Source organism: Brassica rapa, chromosome A04 (genome assembly GCF_000309985.2).
Source record: "Brassica rapa cultivar Chiifu-401-42 chromosome A04, CAAS_Brap_v3.01, whole genome shotgun sequence".
NCBI lineage: Eukaryota > Viridiplantae > Streptophyta > Magnoliopsida > Brassicales > Brassicaceae > Brassica > Brassica rapa.
The window spans coordinates 3401901-3426714 of NC_024798.2; the positions used below are offsets into that span (position 1 = coordinate 3401901).

A 24814-nucleotide genomic window follows, 5' to 3' on the forward strand; every position below is an offset into this window, starting at 1 on the left:
TAAAAAAAATCTTGACGGGAAAAAAAAAAAGAACAACTGATCAAATCAAATTTAACGAATAAAATGTCTAGTTCTGTCCACCAAGTTCAAGATGGTTCTCTTAAAAGTGGGACTCGATCAAATGATTGAGGTGTAAAATATAAATTAGAGATGTGACAGCACTATCATGAAATAAGGAGGACAATCTAAGTGGGTCCTCCAACGTATCTTTGTACACCTTCATTTGTCAATGCTCTTTCAAGTCATCATTCGGACAAAATCTTTTAGGGACATTGCAAGTGCTGTGTTGTGTTCAGATACTAGACTACCTTGATGTATAGTATAGGCATGTTTTCTCTATTCAACTTTTTGCAATTTAAACAAATACTCTCTTCATTTGACGAGTTTTTGTTATTTGCATACATATTAAAAAATTATTTTTTCTAAACAAAAAATATTAAAATATAATTTAAAACTAATTTATTTAATTATAAACAAAAATAATAAAACACAATTAGGTAAACAATTTTTGATAAAGTTAAAGTTACCTAGATATGTGAAAACATCATCTATTGTGAAACAAAAATAATCATCTAAAATATCATCTATATTGAAACGGAAGGAATACAGTCTAAAAACAGTTAATTTTAAAATAATTCTTGTACACGCAGCCTTTCATTCCTGTGGACCGACGCTTGCCATGTCTATGCATCTAAATGGTCGTTTAGGGCATCTCTAACTTTACTACATTTTTTTCCTCTAAAATAGAGTAAAAGTAATTATGGAGTAAACAATGTTCCAATCCAACTACATATTTCACTTCATAATAGAGTTTTACTCCATAAATAGAGTAATCTATTTTTTGTTTGTTAATCACTTTATTATGGAGTGGAAAATATAGCTGGATTGAAGTATTTTTATTTGATATTCGCTTTTACTCTATTTTAAAGAAAAAAATAGAGTATAATAGAGTATTATATTGGAGATGCTCTTACATGTTTCTCAAGTGATCTTGGCATCTTTCAACCATGTTATAGCATCATCCTATACACATTCAATTTCTCGTTATTACACAACGACTTACTTATACAGAACTGTTAAAGAAAACAAAGAAGAAGATCAAACAACAAATGTATTTGACCTAATAAAAAAAACTCCTGAGTAACAACAAAAGACGAAAAAGACAATACACACAAAAAAAGAGACACACTTGACGACAAAAGCATATCAAAAGATAGTTACTTTGGCTAGCCACTACTTGCTTAAACAATTACTCACTTCCCTCTCTCTCTCTCTCTCTCTCTGCAATGTCACAGCCTCTCACAACAGTCGCCGGAATCTCTTTCCGGCATCCACCGCCGCTCTGTTCTTTCCTCTTCGTCATAGTCCTCCTCGTAGCCACTTTCTACACTCTCCACCACCCAGACGCCACTCCTCCTCACCTCTTCTCCCCAAACACACACAACTCCCTCACTCTCCGCCGCCTCTTCCTCTCCTCCGCCTCCAACGCCACCGTCTCCTCTTACCTCCACTCCTTAACCCGTCACCCTCACCTCGCCGGAACAAAACCCTCTTTAGACACACTCACGTACGTCCTAACCCACTTCCAAAGTCTCCGTCTTGACGACACCCGCGTCGCCGACTACGAAGCTCTCCTCTCTTATCCTACGCACATCTCCGTCACGGCGCGTTTTAGCAACAACACAACGGTAGAGTTCGACTTAAACGACGACGTTTCCTCCTCCTCCGACGTCGTTACGCCTTACCACGCTTACTCGCCGTCTGGCTCCGCGCAGGGTAGCGTCGTCTTCGTGAACCACGGCGAGGAGAGAGACTACCGCGCGCTTGAGATGATCGGAGTGAGCGTTAGAGGCTGTTTGGTTTTAGCGAGAAAGGGGGAGACTTTGGGGAGAGGAGTGATTGTGAAGATAGCAGAGACTCAAGGTGCTCTCGGCGTCTTGATATACGACGAGAACGACGGTGGTGGGCTCGGGGGGATCGAGAGAGGTACGGTGATGAGAGGAATCGGAGACCCGGTTAGTCCGGGTTGGCCCGGAGTAACCGGAGGAGAGAAGTTAAGCGTGGATGATGATCGCGTCTCTCGGAGATTCCCGAAGATTCCATCTTTGCCTCTGTCTCTCAACAATGCAGAGATCTTATTGGCTTCTCTGGGCGGCGCTAGAGCTCCGGTGGAGTGGAGATCCGGTCGGGTCGGGTCAAGTCAACGGGTTGGCCCGGGACGGGTTGTTGTAAACATGACGTTACAGGTAAAACCGTTATGTCTTTTTCTTGGTTTTGACTTTTTTTTTTTTGTTTTTGTAGTGAAACGTCTTTGGTTTTGTAATTTGAAGGGGGAGATGAAGATGAAGAAGATTCACAATGTTGTGGCGACAATAAGAGGTAGTGAGGAACCGGACCGGTTTGTGATACTCGGGAACCATAGAGACGCATGGACTTATGGAGCTGTTGATCCAAACAGTGGAACTTCTGCTTTACTTGACATTGGTCGAAGATTTGCTCTTTTGCTTGAATCTGGCTGGAGACCACGTAGGACCATTCTCCTTTGTAGTTGGGATGCTGAAGAGTTCGGAATGGTTAGTAATACATGGCCAGTCTTGAGATTTTAGACGATTTAGTAAAATATTTAATAAATCTTTTTTTTTTTACAAATTTGAGAGTTTATGTGTATGTAATGTTTTCAAAAAATTTGAGGGTTAGAGGCGAATGTTGCATTTGGCTTTGTCGATGACCGAGCTTGTAATATGTTATTAGAAAAAGCTGAGTCTGCTTGATGGATTGAGTAAACCATATTTTGTTTTGTTTGGTAGATTGGATCAACAGAATGGGTTGAAGAACATGTTCTTAATTTAGGTGCAAGTGCTGTTGCTTATCTTAATGTTGATTGTGCGGTCCAAGGCTCTGGATTTTTTGCTGGTGCAACTCCTCAACTAGACAGTGTTCTTGTAGATGCCTTGAAGCTGGTAATAGTAATACTAATGTAGACATTCTCAAGTAATTTGTAAAAATCTTAAGTCTCTAGTATTCATTTTTGTTGTCCAGGTCCAAGATCCTGATGATGTAACTTTGACAGTTGAAGAGACATTCAAGTCTCAGAATAACATTGTGAGTAGACTCTTTCTTTATGTTAATATAACCAGAAGGGTGTCTTATGCTTTGAATGGACTGCAGATAGAGAGGCTAAGTAGAGTGGATTCTGATTTTTCCGGTTTTCTTCATCATGCTGGGATACCGTCTATAGACATGTACTATGGAGCAGGTAAAGCACAACTTTGATTCTTTAAGATCTTCAGAATTTGGTGATGTATTAATGTATGTTTGAGTTTTTCAGATTATCCTGTCTACCACACTGCTTTTGACTCCTATGATTGGATGATCCGCAATGCTGATCCATTGTTTCATCGTCATGTTGCAAGTAAAGCCTTTATTTTCTTTCTCTAGTTTTCATGGCTACTATGCAGAGGATTTAACTCTTTTATATGCTTTTTCTATATTTCTCAGTGGCTGGAATTTGGGGGCTGTTGGGTATCATCTTGGCTGATGAGCCAGTCTTACCGTTTGATTACATCTCTTATGCAGAACAGTTGCAGGTATGTTTCATCTACTCACTCCATTTATAGATAAGATTGAAAGGAAAACTGAGTGAATATATGTTTTGGTGTTATGGTTCAGGCACATAGAGATGCACTGAGCAAGCTCTTAGAAGGGAAAGTCTCTATTGATCCTTTAAGCGTGGCGATACAAGAGTTCTCTTTAGTAGCTAAAGAAGTTGCAGATGAAGCAAAGGTTGGTTTATTTTAAGGTCTATTCCTCTTCTTCGTCACGCCTATTCATATCTTGATGATTGCTTTTGCAGAAGTTAAAGGAAGGAGCATACCGCAAAAATGATGTTGCAGCAGCTGCCAGGAGAAGAGAGCTAAATGACAGGATGATGCTTGCAGAAAGAGGGTTCTTGGATTCAGAAGGGATCAAAGGGAAAGAATGGTTCAAGCATCTTGTGAGTAAATTATAAACAACATTTTGTTTGCAATCCATTTTTTCAAAACTCATATATGATCTTGTGTGTGTGTGCATGTACAGGTGTATGGACCTGCAGCAGAACCAGAGAGCAAGCTAGGTTTTTTCCCAGGAATAACAGATGCTATTGCAACAAACTCATCAGAGGGAACAATCAAGCATGAGATATGGAGAGTCGCAAGGGCTATTCAGAGAGCAAGCAAAGCTCTTAAAGGAGGGTTCACATGAGTAAAATTTTCAAAGACTTCTCTTCTGTATATATATTGTGTCTGTAGATTGTAGAAGCAGAACCTCTTACCTTTGATGTAAACAAAATAACTGTCATATTCAACACATGTTCAGGACTTATGGAATCTTGGTATTCAACCACTTTAATTCTCATACAGTTATTCAAAGTCTTCAAAAACTATCTTTATGAAAGATAATATCACTGGTTCAAACACTTGTTACTCAACAACCACTATCTAACACCCATTTGTCAGAAGCTAAGCTACTTCATTTGTTATTGTAAAAAGTCTTATGAGGTTAACTTATAATATCAACTTTTAGCTACGTGACTTAGACAACTTAACCAGCCACCACAATCATTAGATAATTATTATGTTTGATAAGAAATTAATAATATTGTAATAAGTTTCATATAGATTGTTGGATCAGATTATGAAAGGAAAACATGTGTAAAAGATTAATGATAACTGAAACTAATATTTTAATCTTCAGGAGACCGTGGAAGTGTCCTGTGAAGTTGCTTCCTCAAGTCTTGCCCGTACCGTTTCTGGAGTGGACATTTTATTAATGCTGCAAAAAACAAAAGATAGGCAACACAATGTTAAAGCCTCAAGAAGCAAAAAAAAAAGAAAACTAGTGTTTTGTTATGGTGATAACTCACCTAACAAGAACATCCCCAAAAGATGCTTTTGTTTCAGAGATCCAATCCGGAACCAACTGCAACATCAACCTTAACTGTTCCTCCACTTCCTCTGAGAGAAAGACAAAAAAAAGAAAGGAACTGTCATGAGCCTGACAAGGAAGAAGAGATAAGTGAAACTGTAAAACACATTTAAATATAAACAAACTGTCCTTACTTCTATCCACTATATCGATTTGGCATGCGATCATCTTGTGAAGAAGCTCTTCCTTGGTGATGACCGTTCGCTTTGTTGAGTGGAACAATTTATGAATCACATTAACAAGCTTAGGCAAGTTTTGCTTTATGGATTCAGTCTTTGGTTCCTCTATCATCTGCAAGAAACACACACACAACACAATGGTCAGTTTCCAAGTTCAAAAGCAAAGTGATTGCTCGGAAAACCATCCGCTTACTGAGTGCAGAAGACTAATTTCATCGTAGGAAGCATCACTATCTTCATCGGAGGAAGCATCACTAGCTTCATCATTAGATTCACCACTGACTGTTCCCTCTTCTTCCTCCAGAGTATCGAAATTCAGACACCTAGTGCGAGAAGTGCGCCTTTCCAGATTATTTGTTGATCTAACAGAGTCATTATCATCATCTGGAGTCATTGTAATACACCTTCTAGAGGGCTGCAACGTCGGTGTAGCACTCATGAGCTTGATTGGTGTTGACAGATCCTTGGAGGGGGTGGACAAAACTTTGGCTGGGGTTGACTCTGTGTTTGGTAACAAACATTCCTCAGTACCATCTGATAAAGTAGAATCTGGAAACACTTTGTTAACTTTATCTTCTTCCTGCTCCATCTCATCCATTTGAACATCAAACCCATCATTTTCAACTTTAAATGCTCCCACGTCTACTACACTTATTGTGTCTGAATCCTTTTTGGAGAAATTGAACGGTTCAGGAAGTAGTTCTTTCGGAATCTCATCCTATATCCAGAACAGCAATCAGAAACATCAGCATTTTCTACAAAGCTACAATCAAATAAGAATAGATTAGGTGGAGTAATGTGTGTACCTTAGGATGAGCTTTGTAAAACTCTACAAGTTTTGAGTAGAACACCTTCCTTAGCTGCATGTATTTAGTTCCGCAACTTGTATCTTCAAGTTCAATTGCATCGGTGTTTAAGTTAATGTGAAGAGTAGGTTTCATACAACTTGTTTCTGAATCACACTTCAAAACTCTCTTTACTTCAATGGCTTCTGGATAAATATGCTTCATCTGAGCCAAATGATCATACGAGAAGATCCTGTAGATACACACACATAAGTCCAATACAACCATAAAGTATACATATCTATATTCCTAAGAGCATAACCCATCTCTATTTCTTCTTCTAAAATAGAGATTATTTTTTTCTCTACATCGTACTCTATATTTGGAGAGAGAGAGTAGATAGGGAAGTGAGGAGTCACAGAGAGAGATGGAGAGAGAGAGAGAGGGAGCGTAACGGCTAGTATATATTAGGGTTTAGGCCATTACGGTGAAGGAAGAAGAAGAAGAAGGCAGGTGATGTGAATATGTGGGACCCGTACTTGTCACGTCACTTGAGCCCGTACTAAACGTTGGTTCCCGCTATTTGCCGTTACCATGTATAATAACCACTTCGTTTTAGTTTTCTTTTTCCTTTATTGTTGCCAACTAAGATTAATCATTTTATTGTTTTTTTGTCCAACAAAAATTAATTCCTAGAATAGAAATAAAATACAGATAATAAAACTGTATTTGATGTCAATAAAAATTTAGACGCTTTTTTTTTTTGTTTTTTTTTTGGAAAGACTATTTTTTTTTGTTGTTGCTAATAATATGATACTAGATCTCGATCCGCGCAACCGCGCAGATTTATGTTTTCATTTATTTTTATATAAATATTTTGTTTTCAATTCTAAATTGATATATATTATAATATATATATGTCAATCAATTTTTAAAACATAATAAGTTTACTGTATATATTTTTCATTGAATAGATTGTTTCAAACTTTCACATGTATTTGTATCTTCTTATATATATATATGTTTTTGGATTATTATTTCAATATTAAAATTGTAACTATATATATAAAGATTAGTAAAATATTATTTTAATGTCATATTCAAAGATATTGTAACATTTCACAAATTTATAATTTTTTTTTTTAAATTAAACTTTTCGCTTCATAGATTTATATTATCGAGTAAATAATTAAAGATTTAGTTTTTTTTTTTTAATTTTTAAAATAAAATATATAGCTTAATTTTGTTTTCATTGGTTTAAGGTAGTAAAGTTTATTCATTGTTAGATAATATGATTTTTGTTATTTAATTTTTTTTTATAATTTTTAAAGTTAACATCGATAAATATTTTAATATTTTAATATTTAACATATAGAGATATCGTATTGCAACATTAAATTATATCTATTTAATTTATACTATCTATAAAGCTAATAGATCATCTATTGTTTAAATCTAATTATTGATACCTAATAAAAATTTCTTGTAGACCCAAAATTTAAATGATAAGATTAGATATTAAATGTAACATGACTTTCTAGGAATATGTCCATTATATTCATTTTAAAAAAAATCACACATGAATCAAGGTTGTGACTTATGTTTTAATATATAAGATATTATACGTGATTTGCAAGATTAGAATGTAATTTGTGGTAGTTAATTGATATCCTAATTGTTTTGTTGATTGCGTAAATATAAGAAAATATTTTGAAAGATATTTTTGTTAAGGAAAATAATAATTAATTAGTTTTGATTTTGAATTCGCAAATATATATCAATAATATCGTGTTGCTTAAGTTAGTTTTGATTTTGAATCATGATATATACTATGATAACAATATCGATATTTTAAGGCTTAAGAAATAAAAAATATATATATATATATATATATATATATATATATATGAATAATGAATTTTGTATCCATCTAATAGACTGGTTTTGATTATGCAGACCAATATTACCCGACGAATATCACAATGGAATTCTATGGTTTAGTAATGTTATGGAAAGGTATGTATGAATCTAAACTATTGAATCCTATGATTTTGTAGACCAAGAGGAAGAAGGTCGGTGAAAAGTTTCATTACATATTGTACTATGGTTATGCAATGATATGTTGGAAAATAGCTATTGTATTCAGATGGTTTAGTATTGTTAAGATTTTCTTATGGTTTGGCAATTATATGGTTTAGTTGATAAAATAAACGGCTCTGTTTAAAGTTTAGTGGCAGGCGTCTAATATAAATGGTTTTAGTATTAACTAGAGCCGTGTCCGCGCTTCGCGCGGATTACATGTTTAATTAAAGAACAGTTTAATTAAAATTAGAAGTTTTGAAGTTTCTGAAAGTGTAAGTTAAGTTTTGTTTTTTTATAATGCGAATACGTTGGAAACGGTGATCATTTTTTTTAATAAACTAAAATAAGTTTGAATAATAAATTATGTTGATGAATTTAATATTCGTAAGAGAAAATAGTAGTGTGTCTATTTAATTGACGTAGAAAGCTGTAACGTAAATTTTAAAAAAGTTGATTGGTGTGGTTTGCTATGTGGCTTAGGATAGCAATTTATTCCTCTTCATGGAAGCGTTGTATGATATCAATATCGTTGTCAAAGTAGAAGTGCGATCCAGATGTGGTTGTGAGTTATAGTTTCCCTGAAAAAAGTGAAATATTTGTAAGCATTTTAGTTTGACATAAACTTTATGTTTAGTTTATTACCTTCATGTAACCGTAGAATGATACTTGTGATGATTACGATTTGGTTTTTCCTGGTAGATATGCGATTTAACTCCCTGAAATTAGACGTCTCTTTGTCCCATAAAGTTAAACGTATCAGTTTGGATCTATAAATAATTATTATATTATATTTCAAATTTTTTATATTTTCTATATATCTAGGGTATTAGGGTCATTTTGGGCATTTTGCTACATGTCATCTCTACAATTAAAAAAATAAACATGAGACGGATAATTTTATTTAATGTTGGTAATATCTTATGCATCATCTATAAAATAAATATATATTCATATATAACATTCCAGATTTAGTAATATTATTATTTTTATATAATTATACAATTTGTATTACTAAAGCTTTTAAAAATATGCAATTTTTAAACATCTAAATATCTAATCGTATGATATTTAGTTTCTTATATATCTACAAAATTTTAAAAATATTGTTTAGGCCAAATGTTTGATCATTATACAATTTTATATTATTTTTATTAGTTTTATACAATTTGATATAATATATATCAAATCTATATTAAATTTTATTAAGATAATAGTAAAATCAATAACATTTAATAAAATTTATTTTTAAATATAAGTTAGAACAACACTAAGAACCTCAATTGAAATAGCATAATAATGGGATGCGTGAGAAGCTTTGTGATTCAACACGCCTCCGGTCACTGTGGCGAAAGACTAAATAAAAACATGTAATTTCATAAAATAGAATGAGCTTCTTAGTTTCTTGGTATCATATACCGTAAATGGATATTGGGCTGACTTCAGTATTGACTGGGATTCAAATAAATTGTTTGGGCTTCGTAATTGACATGGATTTCAGTCGAGTCTGAGATGAGCTGGTAGATTGATTGGCCAGGAATTTTCTGCCTATGTGGTACACCTTAGAAGCCTCCAAAATAGTTATTTTTATATAGTAGGATTTATCGGTTTAGTCATTAAAAGAAACGGCAGTGTTTAATATAGTGGCATTCGATTGTAAATTTTTAGGAAAATTTAGGGTTATTTCTTTTTTTGTACTCCAGTTTTAATAGTTTAGATGGTTTGTAATCTGTATACCCAATTTATTTTTACATTTGAGGTATACCCAATTTTTACACCTTTGATTTTTGTGGCAACATAGTTTTTCCTTTTAGTGTTTGTACACAATGATTCTTCTCACCTTTTGATATGGAAACTAAATTAATAAATAAAAAAATCCTGTAACAAATAGCAAGTTCATTAGTGATCATTGACTTTTCATAGTCATCCATTTTCAGTGAATTTGAGTAAATATTAATTTTAGGGTCAACAATGGATCGTTTATACAGTCGGATAAAAGATCACTTGAAAACATTTTTTCACATTTTTGCTTTAAAAGTTGCATATGGTATGTCCTTATATCTCTCACATGCAAATAAGACAATAAATCGAATCAATTTCAAAAACAAAAAATCTATACGCATAGCCATTGTAATAATATCTGAGACAATTATGTAGCCGCTGGGTGTGGTTATCGTTCGTTGTGTTCTTATAAGACTCTGAATGGTGACTGCGGTTTGAGCGGTGCTGGACAAGCGGTTCAACTGCGGTGCGGTTTTAACCGTTATAAAAATGTATAGATATATAGTATATGTAGAGATTTTTGTTACTGTTAACTGCGGTGCGGGGCGGAATGATGGTTACCATTCGAAGCCTTATACAATCGGGAACTTGTTTTAATCGATGTGTTTCGGGTTTTGTTTTTTTTTTCTCCAAAGAACTAGAAATGTATTTTCAATGATTATTCCATTCTTGATCTTGGTCTATTACATCCTCACTCAAACAGGCTGAAGCTTTGAACACTTCTTTGGATTAATCGTTGCTGTTCTCTTGTCTACTAAGGAAGAACGGTAAGAACAACACATCACCTGCAAATTTAAATAGAAACTTACTAATAATGTGGAAACCGAAATTCGCAATGTCAATTTCTGTTTAAATTAGGAAAGTTAGGAAAACCCTAATTTCCCAGAAGTTTCGGATATGTGATAAACCACACGCCAAGCAATCAGAACACGCAAGTAAAGACGAAAAGAAATAAGAAATCGTAAAAGAGAGCAAAAAGAGTTTTATTCCGAATTAGCGTATGAGCGTTACAACAAGGTAGAAGCCTCGGCTACGAGAGCTGTCGGCGAGATTTCTATTTCTAACAACCTAAGACTGCAAAACCTAGTTGAGTCGCAGTTCGAGATAACAAAAACGGAAAGTTGCCTAATTGCTCTAAGTGCTAAGTTTGCTCTAAAAAAAGTTCTCTTTCATGCGTCTCGCCTAGGACTCCTTATATACTCTCTCCTAGGTCGGTTTACGCTTTTCCTCTTCTGCTCTTAAGCCGTCATAGTCAAAAATGAAAATATTCCATTTTTTTCCGATCCTCAGGTATCAAAACTTTTGAATAAATAATTCAAAAAATGTTACTTCAAATTTATTTTAGTTTCACTTTTATTTTTACTAGAGTTTTTAACCGCGCTACGCGCGGATAAGATATTATATGTATTTCTCAATTCTAAAAAAATAATGTATAATATTGTATTACATTATTTAAAGAATATAAAATAAGAATACATAACATAAACATATTTTTTTAATTTTCTTTGTGAAAATTATTATGTTGTTTGATTGTTGTACTTGATTCGTATATTTGAATAGATATCTGTGATAGGTGAACAACTATACTTTTATTATCAGTAAATAATATATATTTATTATATAATATAAGAAAAATGAAATTATTTACTTTTTAAACAAACTTGTCTCGTGTTGGGGATTCGGTTATAGACATATCATATTCGAATGAGACATTTTGCAGTTATCAATCTTCTTAACAATCAAGAAACAAATCTGAATATTAAAACAATATCTCATACGATCTCTTTGTAGAATAACTGCTCTGAAGAAATTGAATTTATGCATCAAAAAGGACTTGAAATAGATGTGCAGATGTGTTATCTAAGTCAGTTTTACAAAGTACTATTCATAGTTCATATATCATTTATGTCCATCCTATTTTTTTTGTCCATACTTTCTTAAACATCTTGAAATAGCTGATGCTAATTAATAATAAACTTTTGGTTGGCAAAAAAAAAAATCAAATTTATCTAATTATCGCTTAATTTGTCTAACTGATTTATGTATTTCTCAATTCTAAAAAAATAATGTATAATATTGTATTAAATTATTTAAAATAAGACTACATAACATAAATATATTTTTAAAATTTTCTTTTTGGAAATCATTATGTTGTTTGATTGTTGTACTTGATTCACATATTTGCATAGATATTTGTGATAGATGAATAACTATATTTTTGTTATCAGTAAATAATATATATTTATTATATAATATAAGAAAAATAAAATTATTTACTTTTTAAACAACATTGTCTCATGTTGGGGACTCGGTTATAGACATATCATATTCGAAGAAGATATTTTTATAGTTATCAATCTTCTTTAAAGTCAAGAAACAAATCTGAATATCAAAACAATATCTCATACGATCACTTTGTGGAATAATTACTCTAAAAAAAATTGAATTTAGGCATAAAAAAAGACTGGAAATGTATGTGCAGATGTGTTATCTAAGTGAGCTTTACAAAGTACTTTTCATAGTTCATATATCATTTATGTCCATCCTATTTTTTTGTCCATCCTTTCTTAAACATCTTGAAATAATTGATGCTAATTAATAATAAACTTTTGGCTGGCAAAATAAATCAAATTTGTCTAATTATCGCTTAAAATCTTTATTAATATTGTCTAAGAAGCTTTCAAGTGATATCATAGTTTAATTTTTGTTAGTTTTTTCGTTAATTATTAGTTTTTTTTGTATTTAAGATTTTTTCCATATTAAGCTTCTATTTTTTTCACTGAATTGATATATATATGTCATAAAAATTACCATCAAATCAGTTTCACTTATTTATTATTTTTTTAATGAAAATACACTTTTTAAACAATTTAATTTAAAATAAAATTATATATTAATTTGTTGTATTCTAACAATTTGATTGATTTAATTAATTTGCTTTGGTGGATAATTTAAAAAGTTTTCATATGAATCGGGGAAAGCAATCTTATGTTGTTATATTATATTTATTTGTGTATATAGAATCTATATATAATGCTAGTGTAATAAAGAAATAACATTATTTTTTGTAATTTCAAAAAGATACATTATTACAATTTGAAATTAATCAAAATTGAATAAAATGGTAATTAAATATTTTTAAATCTAATTGTTTTTTTTTATCTTGTTTAGTTGGATTCTCATGAAAAGAAATCGATAGGTTAAACAAATGTTTCAAAATTTGTTGTGTTATCAATCTTCTTAACAATCAAGAAACAAATCTGAATATTAAAACAATATCTCATACGATCACTTTGTAGAATAACTGCTCTGAAGAAATTGAATTTGGGCATCAAAAAGGACTTGAAATAGATGTGCAGATGTGTTATCTAAGTCAGTTTTACAAAGTACTATTCATAGTTCATATATCATTTATGTCCATCCTATTTTTTTGTCCATACTTTCTTAAACATCTTGAAATAGCTGATGCTAATTAATAATAAACTTTTGGTTGGCAAAAAAAAAAAATCAAATTTGTCTAATTATCGCTTAATTTGTCTAACTGATTTATATTTCTCAATTCTAAAAAAATAATGTATAATATTGTATTAAATTATTTAAAATAAGTCTACATAACATAAATATATTTTTAAAATTTTCTTTGTGGAAATCATTATGTTGTTTGATTGTTGTACTTGATTCACATATTTGCATAGATATTTGTGATAGATGAATAACTATATTTTTATTATCAGTAAATAATATATATTTATTGTATAATATAAGAAAAATAAAATTATTTACTTTTTAAACAACCTTGTCTCATGTTGGGGACTCGGTTATAGACATATCATATTCGAAGAAGATATTTTTATAGTTATCAATCTTCTTTAAAGTCAAGAAACAAATCTGAATATCAAAACAATATCTCATACGATCACTTTGTGAAATAATTACTCTAAAAAAAAATTGAATTTAGGCATAAAAAAAGACTGGAAATGTATGTGCAGATGTGTTATCTAAGTGAGCTTTACAAAGTACTTTTCATAGTTCATATATCATTTATGTCCATCCTATTTTTTTGTCCATCCTTTCTTAAACATCTTGAAATAATTGATGCTAATTAATAATAAAATTTTGGCTGGCAAAATAAATCAAATTTATCTAATTATCGCTTAAAATCTTTATTAATATTGTCTAAGAAGCTTTCAAGTGATATCATAGTTTAATTTTTGTTAGTTTTTTCGTTAATTATTAGTTTTTTTGTATTTAAGATTTTTTCCATATTAAGCTTCTATTTTTTTCACTGAATTGATATATATATGTCATAAAAATTACCATCAAATCAGTTTCACTTATTTATTATTTTGTTTTTAATGAAAATACACTTTTTAAATAATTTAATTTAAAATAAAATTATATATTAATTTGTTGTATTCTAACAATTTGATTGATTTAATTAATTTGCTTTGGTGGATAACTTAAAAAGTTTTCATATGAATCGGGGAAAGCAATCTTATGTTGTTATATTATATTTATTTGTGTATATAGAATCTATATATAATGCTAGTGTAATAAAGAAATAAAATTATTTTTTGTAATTTCAAAAAGATACATTATTACAATTTGAAATTAATCAAAATTGAATAAAATGGTAATTAAATATTTGTAAATCTAATTGTTTTTTTTTATCTTGTTTAGTTGGATTCTCATGAAAAGAAATCGATAGGTTAAACAAATGTTTCAAAATTTGTTGTGTTATTGTTTTGTCTATAAATTACAAAATTTATTGAATTGATATATTTAATTATTGCACCCTTAAAATAATATTTTATTAAGACATTAGAGAACTATGTTTTGAGTTGTTTTGTCAAAATTGTACAAAAATCTATGCTTTGTCATATTTGTCACGAAAATTTATATGTTAAACTTACTTTTACAAAATTCTTAACTTTGTCACGAAAACAAAATCTATGCTTTTTCATATTTTTCAATGTTCTCACACTTTCAAAGAATATATTAGTTTAGTCACTTACTTTTTTTTTTTTACAAAATAAAGTATCGGAGTATTGAAAGTTGAATTCATATTATTGTAATTGTACATAAGAGTTTGTGATTACATACTTAGTGATTCTTGTATATGTGTTCAAGAAAGTTTCAATGGCTTAGTGGTAACTGCCCTATATTTATGTCGTACTAACCCGGATTCGATCCTTTCTTTCGCATTGTTTTTCATCTTTTACAAAAAAATAAATGAGATGACGCGGCAACTTCGGGCTCTCTGATTAGTTGATTTTTCTATCCTATGTGGACACCCTCTCCATGGCTTATATTTGCCTTTTAGTATAGTATAGATTATATTTCAAATAAGTACATTTATATTGTAAGAAAGACTTACTTAAATACAAAAAAATAAATTTGAACGAAACAAATGTAATAATTTCAACTCTTTTTACATGTTGTTATTTATATTTTAATTTTCTATAAAAATTGCTTCTAAACATATACCTCATTTTCTATTAATGTTTTTAACTGTTTTCTTTGAATGTGATACTTATAATATGGATCTTCATTATATCCATCTCAAAAAAAAAAAAAAAACTAATTAGTACTGAAAGAAAAATAGAGCATTCAAATTTTATGAAATAAATAATTTCTAGCAAAAATAATAATAACTTAAATGCAATAAATTAAATTGCGCACAGAGTGGTGAATGGTGATACTAGTTAGTTACTAACTAGTATTCCTCCCGTGCTATTCGCACGGGCTAATTTCAATATCTTTTAAATTATCTAATCACAAAAGTTTAGATATTCTAGTAATTTATATAAAATTTAAATTTAGTTAATATTTTCTTAGTCTATATAATGTTATACATAAATTTAGAAGTGGCTAGAAGCACCAAAACAATTTCTATGATTTTGTTTTGAGAAAAATGAATACATCATACATGTTTGGAAGCTTGTTTTTATTAAAATCAATCTTTTCATGTTTGCCACATTCAAAACCATAATCAATCTCATTTCTGCTTAGTATTCTTTTCAGACAAAAAAATAGAGAAAAAAAATATATTTTTTAAAATGGAGAGATGAAACAGTTACCTAGAGAAATAGTTACTAAAGCCATTTGTCTACGTGAGTGTGAGAAAAATAAGGACTTTTGCAGTTAACTAATAGTTGAAGTCAATAATTACGTAGTAGAATTTTGATTTACTTGAATTTTGAAAAACAATTACACATGTCAAAATCTTATTGCTTGAGTGAGTTGTTCTTTAGTATATAAGTGATGTTTTGTCTATAAATTACAAAATTTATTGAATTGATATATTTAATTATTGCACCCTTAAAATAATATTTTATTAAGACATTAGAGAACTATGTTTTGAGTTGTTTTGTCAAAATTGTACAAAAATCTATGCTTTGTCATATATGTCACGAAAATTTATATGTTAAACTTACTTTTACAAAATTCTTAACTTTGTCACGAAAACAAAATCTATGCTTTTTCATATTTTTCAATGTTCTCACACTTTCAAAGAATATATTAGCTTAGTCACTTACTTTTTTTTTTTACAAAATAAAGTATCGGAGTATTGAAAGTTGAATTCATATTATTGTAATTGTACATAAGAGTTTGTGATTACATACTTAGTGATTCTTGTATATGTGTTCAAGAAAGTTTCAATGGCTTAGTGGTAACTGCCCTATATTTATGTCGTACTAACCTGGATTCGATCCTTTCTTTCGCATTGTTTTTCATTTTTTACGAAAAAATAAATGAGATGACGTGGCAACTTCGGGCTCTCTGATTGGTTGATTTTTCTATCCTATGTGGACACCCTCTCCATGGCTTATATTTGTCTTTTAGTATAGTATAGATTATATTTCAAATAAGTACATTTATATTGTAAGAAAGACTTACTTAAATACAAAAAAATAAATTTGAACGAAACAAATGTAATAATTTCAACTCTTTTTACATGTTGTTATTTATATTTTAATTTTCTATAAAAATTGCTTCTAAACATATACCTCATTTTCTATTAATGTTTTTAACTGTTTTCTTTGAATGTGATACTTATAATATGGATCTTCATTATATCCATCTCAAAAAAAAAAAAAAACTAATTAGTACTGAAAGAAAAATAGAGCATTCAAATTTTATGAAATAAATAACTTTCTAGCAAAAATAATAATAACTTAAATGCAATAAATTAAATTGCGCACAGAGTGGTGAATGGTGATACTAGTTAGTTACTAACTAGTATTCCTCCCGTGCTATTCGCACGGGCTAATTTCAGTATCTTTTAAATTATCTAATCACAAAAGTTTAGATATTCTAGTAATTTATATAAAATTTAAATTTAGTTAATATTTTCTTAGTCTATATAATGTTATACATAAATTTAGAAGTGGCTAGAAGCACCAAAACAATTTCTATGATTTTGTTTTGAGAAAAATGAATACATCATACATGTTTGGAAGCTTGTTTTTATTAAAATCAATCTTTTCATGTTTGCCACATTCAAAACCATAATCAATCTCATTTCTGCTTAGTATTCTTTTCAGACAAAAAAAATAGAGAAAAAAAAAATATTTTTTAAAATGGAGAGATGAAACAGTTACCTAGAGAAATAGTTACTAAAGCCATTTGTCTACGTGAGTGTGAGAAAAATAAGGACTTTTGCAGTTAACTAATAGTTGAAGTCAATAATTACGTAGTAGAATTTTGATTTACTTGAATTTTGAAAAACAATTACACATGTCAAAATCTTATTGCTTGAGTGACTTGTTCTTTAGTATATAAGTGTACTACTGTTAGCACGTTTTTGAAGAAAAAAGGATGATGGGTAGTTGATACCTCAACAAGGAAGTGCAGCTGGTTGGTAACTGCAATTTCATAAAAACGCCAACTGTTTTTTTTTTCTTAAAAAAAGAAAAAAAATGCGAATTGTAAAATGATAAAATGTGATTGGTGATCAAAAGCGGTTACTTAAAAATGGAAATGAAATACGCAGTTTAGTACGTTTATGAAGAAAAAAGAATGATAGGTAGTTGAAACTCAACAAGGAAGTGCAGACTGGTTGGCAACTGCAATTTCATAAAAAAAAACCAACTGTTTTTTTTCTCCTTAAAAAAAGAAAAAAATGCAAATTGTAAAATAAAAAAATGTGATTGGTGATCAAAACTCAAAAGCAGTTACTTAAAAAGGGAAATGAAATACGCAGTTTTCTAGGTGGTCATTTAGTGCCCTAATCCTTAATATAGTTATGATAGACGACGATTATAAATTAAAAAAAAAATCCCTATGATCTAACGGCTGAAAGTTAGTGTGGTTTTGTATTTATATATTGGTTGTAGAACATGCGAGAGATATAATCCTAATATTTGATAACCTTAAGTATCATCCTTCTTCCTCTCTAATGGAACCGAAAACGATCACTACAGAAATGAACGGTATGATCTCTTTTCTTGATTTTCCTATAGTTTAACCATCTAGATCGGGATGATCTGTTTACAGATCTTACAGTAATGTAGGTTTTTATCTCTAGGAAAAAAAAGAAAAATCTTTGTCGAAACGATGACCAACCGTATTGTTTATTGTCTTCTCCTCGCAGTGGCTAATATCGGAGTCTTCTGGAACATGGATGACAATCCTATCCCTGACGGTCTCGATCCTACTACTGTTAAGGAGTTCATCAACGGGGCTTTTGAAGATATGGGCTATCTTGGTAGACTTATTCAAGTTAGGGCGTATTGCGAGAATAGGTCTGAACTTGTTTCTTACTGTGATGCTGCCGGAATCCTTTTACAAAACCGAGGTGAGTTACATTTTTTTTTTCTGGTTTAATTAGTTCATATATATCTTAATCCAAATCTTTTTTTGATATAGTGTCCAAAGTTGGATATGCTGAAGTTGACCATATGTTGGTGGACATTCTTACGTGGGGACTGTACAATCAGGCACCCTCAAACTTGATGATAATCACAAAAAACGTCTCAGAAGAAACGGAGCTATTTGGTGTACTTGAAGATTTGAAATTGTTGAATTACAATATTCTTGTTTCATCTCTTGGGAAAGACGCAACAGTAGACTTAGTTTGTTTGTCTACACACCTATTTGGTGGAGGAAAGCCTGTCGACCAAAGCATAAGCTCACATGGTGTCTCCAATAAGCTGGCACATGGTAAGCTAGTTGATCTTGTTTGCTTCTGTCTCTTTTTTTTTTTCTTCTTTTTCTTGATGATATTTGTGATTTGATTTTGCGATCTCTGTTGGCAGTGGCGAACACAGGCGTCTTCTGGAACTTGGATGACTGTGAAATCCCTGATGATATTGATATCTATCAGAATGTCAAATCCGCTCTTGCAAATCAAGGTTGCCATGGCCAAGTGACAATCTGGGCTTATTGTGAGGAGGACAAGGAGCCCGTCCCTGGTATCACCCTTGTATCCGCAGGTGAGTTTCCTTCTAGCTAGGTCCTTTGGTATAAAAAAAGAAGCAATCGACTACATATGTCTTTTGTTTCATTTATGTATGTACATGTGTCCCTTGTATGTGGTTTCAGGGGATGAAACTGCGAGATTCAAGAAAATGCTTAGGGACATTCTTTTTTGGGCGTTGCAAAATCCTGTCCCCTGTCCGATGACAACAGTACCCAGCTTGATGGTAATCTCAAACATGTCAAGGAACATTAAATTTGCCTATGTTCTTCAACTATTGGCTTCGAGAGGTTACAATGTACTCCTTACTGTTCCTGATGAAAAAGAATATATATGCTCCGTATGGCTCTATCCATTCCTAATACCAAGCCTAGAAAATTTTCCCATTTGTAAAAAATCGGACAAGAGCTTGCATGGTAAGATCTAATTATCTCCCTCCTTCTTGTTTACTTTTCTAGACTTCCTATTGTAACTTGTTTATGTGTTCTGTGTGTTTGTGAAACTTCGCAGATATCCAAACAGGCATCTTTTGGAACATTACGGGCTGCACATTCCCCAATGATATTCATCTCGATGAACTGAATGAGAATATCAAATCAGCTATTAAAAATCAGGGTCATAATGGTGAAGTGTCAATCAAAGCTTATTGGGAGGGGAGTAGTGGCTTATACCATTGGCTCCACGGAACCATCACCTTACAAGAAAGAGGTGAATTTCTATCTCAATCGTATGATTTTTTTTTTTTTTTTTGCTTCCTTCTCTTTCTATTATATGTAACAAATGTGTTTGTTTTTTTTTTCTTCGCTGTAATAGTGTCGAAAGATGAAGATCCATCTGTGACGCTTGGTAACATGTTTGTGGACATCCTTTCATGGGCATTGGACCATCCTGCACCATCAAATTTGATGGTGATCTCCAAAGCCATCTCACAAGAAACAGAGCTCTCAAGCCTTCTTCAAGATTTGGAATCAAAAGGGTACAATATTTTAGTTGCACATGCTGAAGAAGCCGCATCACCCGTGCTACCTCCTGCATGCTTGGAATGGCATTTTAATACCCTAATAGCTGGAGGGAACCCTATCACCCGTACCAACTACTCACGAGATGTCCTCAGTATAGTTCAGAATGATCTCTCTTTTCTGAGGAAGGACTGCCATGGTAAACTAGTCGTTTTAGTTCTCATATGCCATAGCTAGTGTCATTTATTAATCTAATAATCAATTGATCTACTTTTTGTGAAACCTTTTAGATACAAAGGGTAATACCGGAATCTTCTGGAGCATCGAGGACTGCCCAATACCTAGTGGTCTGGATCCTCTAACGTTTTTTTTTGATGTCAAGAAAGTTCTTTGGCGTAGAAACGTGTCAGTCATGGCTTATTGTGACCAGAATAGGAGCCTTGATGACTTCTCCCTCAATGATAACCTACATATCACCTTGGTACACACAGGTGAATATTCCTTCTCACTTCTTTAATCGTGTTTCCTTTTTTTTTTTTTTTTTTTTATATGTATGTAACGTAATCTAAAGATATATGTTTATTATACTATATGGTTTCAGCCGATAAATATGCGAGGATTAAGAAGATGTATAAGGACATTTTTTTATGGGCACTGGAAAATCCTGAATCAAACGTGTTGGTGATCACAAAAAGCATGCCATTCCACATTACATATGTTATTGATGATGCTTTGAGTTCCAGAAATTACAATCTTGTCTTGGCTGATCCTCATGCGGTCGGATATGTGAACTCCGTCTGGATTTCGACTAGCTTGTTTGGTGGAGGCAATCCCATCGACCCAAGCGGAAGAAAGAACCTTCCGAGTTCCCAAGAAGTGATGGCTAAGTGGAAGATTACAAGTTGATGCAGGGTTGTTATGCTTTTATCAATCTGACTAGTACTTTGTCTTTATGCTAAAAGGATTTGAGTTCGTGTCTGAACACGTTTGTCGTGTCCATCTGTTTTGGATTAAAAATAATTTGCTTAGTGTTTCTATCTAGTTTCCTTCAATGGAGGCTTTATGCTCTGTCCTTATGCTTTTATCATTACTTTGCTTGTTATGTTTGATGACAATGGGAATAAATGTTAAAGAGTATCTTCTTACTTACCAGATGTCTTTATCTTCAGTATCTTATGTTTGGCTTCCTTCACAAGTTGTCGATGTTGATATTTATTTACTCTTTCAATGTTAAAATATTATTTGTCTAGTGCTATCTGACATTTTAATTGGATTAGATTTGCGTTTGTCTTCTCCAATGCCAAATTAGAGAAAATCAAAAGACAATGGAGAAGACACTAGTATCAGGTCGTAAACTCCCTCCAACGATCTGAGAAGTTCTCACAGATAAAAGTAATGAGAGATAGTGCAAATGCAGTCTTTTTGAAATCAAACAAACAAACAAACCAATTCCGATCCAACCTCATAAGAAACTCATAACCAGATCAAACATGAAGTAACACCGACACATTGATGATTTTATTTTGTCACTGACACAACGCGCCAACAGATAACTAATAAGCAAAGCTCCGGATATGTTTAGTAAGATCTGTTGGAGTTAGCTTGAAAACTTGAGCAGCAAGTAAATCTATCATTGCAAGTCTTATGAGATAACTATAATATATGCTTTTAGCTACTTTACTTAGACAACTTAACCAGCCACAACAATCATTAGATAATTATTATGTTTGATAATAAATTAACAACATTGTAATACGTTTCATATAGATCAGCTCATGAAAAGGAAAGATGTGTAAAGATTAATAATGATAATTGAAACTAATCATTTATTTATCAGGAGACGGTGGAACTGTCCTGTGAAGTTGCTTCCTCAAGTCTTGCACGTACCGTTTCTGGAGTGGACATTTTATTAATGCTGCAAAAACCCAAAAGATTGAACACAATGTTAAAAGCCCTGAAGAAGCAAAGAAACTCTTTCCAGTAATACGAAACCAATAGATTGAACACAATGGTGATAACTCTCACCTAACAAGAACATCCCCAAAAGATGCCTTTGTTTCAGAGATCCAATCCGGAACCAATTGCAACATCAACCTTAGCTGTTCCTCCACTTCCTCTGAGAGAAAGACAAAACAAGAAAGTAACTGTGAGCCCTAGTCAAGGAAGAAGAGACAGTGACACTGTAAAACACATTTAGATATAAACAAACTGTCCTTACTTCTATCCACTATTTCGATTTGGCATGCAATCATCTTGTGAAGAAGCTCTTCCTTGGTGATGACCGTTCGGTTTGTTGAGTGAAACATTTTATGAATCACATTAACAAGCTTAGGCAAGTTTTGCTTCACGGTTTCAGCCTTTGGTTCCTCTATCATCTGCAAGAAACACACACACACAACACAACGGTCAGCAAGGTTACTGATTATAACCAAAGTTTGCAAGTTTGAAAGCAAAGTGATTGCTCAGAAAACCATCCGCTTACTGAGTGCAGAAGACTAATTTCATCGTAGGAAGCATCACTATCTTCATCGGAGGAAGCATCACTAGCTTCATCATCGTTTGCTTCATCGTTAGATTCATCACTGACTGTTCCATCTTCTTCCTCCAGAGTATCGAAATTCAGACACCTAGTGCGAGAAGGACGCCTTTCCAGATCATTTGTTGGTCTAACAGAGTCACTATCATCATCTGGAGTCATTGTAATACACCGTCTAGAGGGTTGCAACGTCGGTGTAGCACTCATGAGCTTGATTGGTGTTGACAGATCCTTGGAGGGGGTGGACAAAACTTTGGCTGGGGTTGACTCTGTGTTTGGTAACAAACATTCCTCAGTACCATCTGATAAAGTAGAATCTGGAAACACTTTGTTAACTTTATCTTCTTCCTGCTCCATCTCATCCATTTGAACATCAAACCCATCATTTTCAACTTTAAATGCTCCCACGTCTACTACACTTATTGTGTCTGAATCCTTTTTGGAGAAATTGAACGATTCAGGAAGCAGTTCTTTTGGAAACTCGTCCTATATACAGAAAAAACAATCAGATACGTTTAGCATTTTCTAAAAAGCTACAACATAGAAAGACTAATATGTGTACCTTAGGATGAGCTTTGTAAAAATCTACAAGCTTTGAGTAGAACACGTTCCTAAGCTGCATATACTTAGTTCCGCAACTTGTATCTTCAAGTTCAATTGCATCGGTGTTTAAGTTAATGTGAAGAGTAGGTTTCATACAACTAGTGACTTCATCACACTTCAAAACTCTCTTCACTTCAGTGGCTTCTGGATAAATATGCTTCATCTGAGCCAAATGATCATACGAGAAGATCCTGTAAGATACACACACACATTGGTCAAACAAACATTCAACAAATACAACCAAGGTACACACATATACAAGTAGACAATCTAAGCAATATTGCATTGTTAAAAAAACTCCGCAAATTAAACTCAAATAATACTACAAATTAGAAGAAAAAAAAAACTGATACCGTTACCCGTTTTAGCGTTTTTTTTATTGATTATGTGAATGAATTAGTCACTACTAGAATCAATATGCATCAAAGTGAGACCACTTCATGTTAACAATCAAATTAATCAGATGCATCAATAGTCAATCTCCAATACTCTCAAGATTCACCAAAATCAGTTACTTAGATGTTCTTCAAACCAAACAAAGAAGAAGAAGCTAGAAAGTATATAGCTTTATTGATCAGTTAAATAGATGTTCTTCAGACCAAACAAAGAAGAAGAACAAATCTTTTACCGATTAGTAAGATACTCAATCTTGGGACATATATTAGCAAACGAAGTCAAAGAGCCCTTTAGCTTCAGCAACCTAATCGCAGTGACCAACCCATTAAAGCATTCATCCAGAATCTCAAACCTGCAAAATTGTCATTAATTTCATCAAAACTGGAAAACGTGTAAAGTCCAAACCTTTATGAACAAAAATCAATAAAAGATCTCACCTTTCGGGTAATTTCACGGTCGTTTCAGGTTTTCTAGGCGAAGTCAAGATCTGTCTCCTAACGGGTTTGTCGCAGTCACGAGGTCTGGTTGAGAGAGTCGCCGTCTTGTCAGGGGTCTTGGTAGAGAAAAGTGTTTCTGGGTTTGAAGAAGCAGAGGCCATAGATGGCTTCTTCGAAGCGTTTTCGATCGAGCTCATGTTGGAGAGAGAGAGCAGATAGGGAAGTGAGGAGTCACAGAGAGAAATGGAGAGAGAGAGGGGCGTAACGGCTAGTATACGGTGAAGGAGGAAGAAGAAGAAGGCAGGTGATGTGAATCCACATATTGTGGGACCCCTATTTGCCACGTCACTTGAGCCCGTACTAAACGTTGGTTCCCGCTATTTGCCGTTACCATGTATAATAACCACTTCGTTTTAGTTTTCTTTTTCCTTTATTTTTGTCCAACTAAGATTAATCATTTTATTGTTTTTTTTTGTCCAACAAAAATTAATTCCTAGAATAGAAATAAAATACAGATTATTAAACTGTATTTGATGCCAATAAAAATTTAGACGCTTTTTTTTTGTTTTTTTTTGGAAAGACTATTTTTTTTGTTGTTGCTAATAATATGATATGGTTTATAATCTGTATACCCAATTTATTTTTACATTGAGGTATACCCAATTTTTACAC

The 24814-nt window shown here is 32.2% G+C and overlaps 3 protein-coding genes across 8 annotated transcripts in view; 2 read left to right on the forward strand and 1 right to left on the reverse strand.

Annotated features, from left to right (window-relative positions):
- Positions 1-4403, forward strand: LOC103863211 (probable glutamate carboxypeptidase AMP1). 2 transcript variants are annotated; one of them, XM_009140971.3, is made up of 10 exons: positions 12-2246; positions 2331-2573; positions 2808-2960; positions 3040-3102; positions 3169-3256; positions 3329-3412; positions 3499-3587; positions 3670-3783; positions 3854-3994; positions 4078-4403. In XM_009140971.3, exons 1-10 carry the CDS (start codon positions 1287-1289, stop codon positions 4240-4242), a joined length of 2100 nt encoding a protein of 699 aa, XP_009139219.1. In that variant the 5' UTR covers positions 12-1286; the 3' UTR covers positions 4243-4403. The 2 variants fall into 2 exon arrangements, with proteins under 2 accessions (XP_033146514.1, XP_009139219.1); XM_033290623.1 differs by having other exon boundaries at positions 1-2573.
- LOC103863213 overlaps positions 1-21319 on the forward strand; it is a 743758-nt gene extending 722439 nt beyond the window's left edge. The window contains exons 1-9 of one of the 2 annotated variants that reach the window (XM_009140973.2): positions 17762-18225; positions 18387-18590; positions 18662-18955; positions 19051-19227; positions 19337-19627; positions 19722-19919; positions 20025-20369; positions 20461-20661; positions 20772-21319. In XM_009140973.2, the coding sequence (XP_009139221.2) occupies positions 18192-18225; positions 18387-18590; positions 18662-18955; positions 19051-19227; positions 19337-19627; positions 19722-19919; positions 20025-20369; positions 20461-20661; positions 20772-21076 (2049 nt within the window). In that variant the 5' untranslated portion in view covers positions 17762-18191 and the 3' untranslated portion in view covers positions 21077-21319. Of the gene's footprint in view, positions 1-17761; positions 18226-18386; positions 18591-18661; positions 18956-19050; positions 19228-19336; positions 19628-19721; positions 19920-20024; positions 20370-20460; positions 20662-20771 lie in introns of those variants that run through there. The other variant, XM_033290617.1, reaches the window with a different exon arrangement.
- LOC103863212 (CDT1-like protein b) lies at positions 4116-24387 on the reverse strand. 4 transcript variants are annotated; one of them, XM_018658664.2, is made up of 8 exons: positions 24143-24387; positions 23938-24057; positions 23269-23500; positions 22694-23192; positions 5338-5378; positions 5100-5256; positions 4904-4994; positions 4116-4812 (listed from the first exon to the last, which is right to left on the reverse strand). In XM_018658664.2, exons 1-8 carry the CDS (start codon positions 24337-24339, stop codon positions 4731-4733), a joined length of 1419 nt encoding a protein of 472 aa, XP_018514180.1. In that variant the 5' UTR covers positions 24340-24387; the 3' UTR covers positions 4116-4730. The 4 variants fall into 4 exon arrangements, with proteins under 4 accessions (XP_018514180.1, XP_033146523.1, XP_018514179.1 ...); XM_033290632.1 differs by having other exon boundaries at positions 4904-5256; XM_018658663.2 differs by lacking the exons at positions 4904-4994; positions 5100-5256; positions 5338-5378 and adding exons at positions 22196-22286; positions 22389-22545 and having other exon boundaries at positions 22653-23192.
- Positions 24388-24814: the final 427 nt, after the last annotated feature.

Bases quoted from the DNA above. Each gene is read 5' to 3' on its own strand.
- LOC103863212 (XM_033290632.1), bottom strand. From the start codon at position 24,339: ATGAGCTCGATCGAAAACGCTTCGAAGAAGCCATCTATGGCCTCTGCT. The intron at 24,058-24,142 runs GTGAGATCTTTT...ACAATTTTGCAG, and splicing joins ACCGTGAAATTACCCGAAAG to GTTTGAGATTCTGGATGAAT. The intron at 5,257-5,337 runs GTAAGCGGATGG...TGTTTCTTGCAG, and splicing joins AAATTAGTCTTCTGCACTCA to ATGATAGAGGAACCAAAGAC.
- LOC103863211 (XM_033290623.1), top strand. From the start codon at position 1,287: ATGTCACAGCCTCTCACAACAGTCGCCGGAATCTCTTTCCGGCATCCA. The intron at 2,574-2,807 runs GTTAGTAATACA...TTTGTTTGGTAG, and splicing joins ATGCTGAAGAGTTCGGAATG to ATTGGATCAACAGAATGGGT. The intron at 3,413-3,498 runs GTAAAGCCTTTA...TATATTTCTCAG, and splicing joins GTTTCATCGTCATGTTGCAA to TGGCTGGAATTTGGGGGCTG.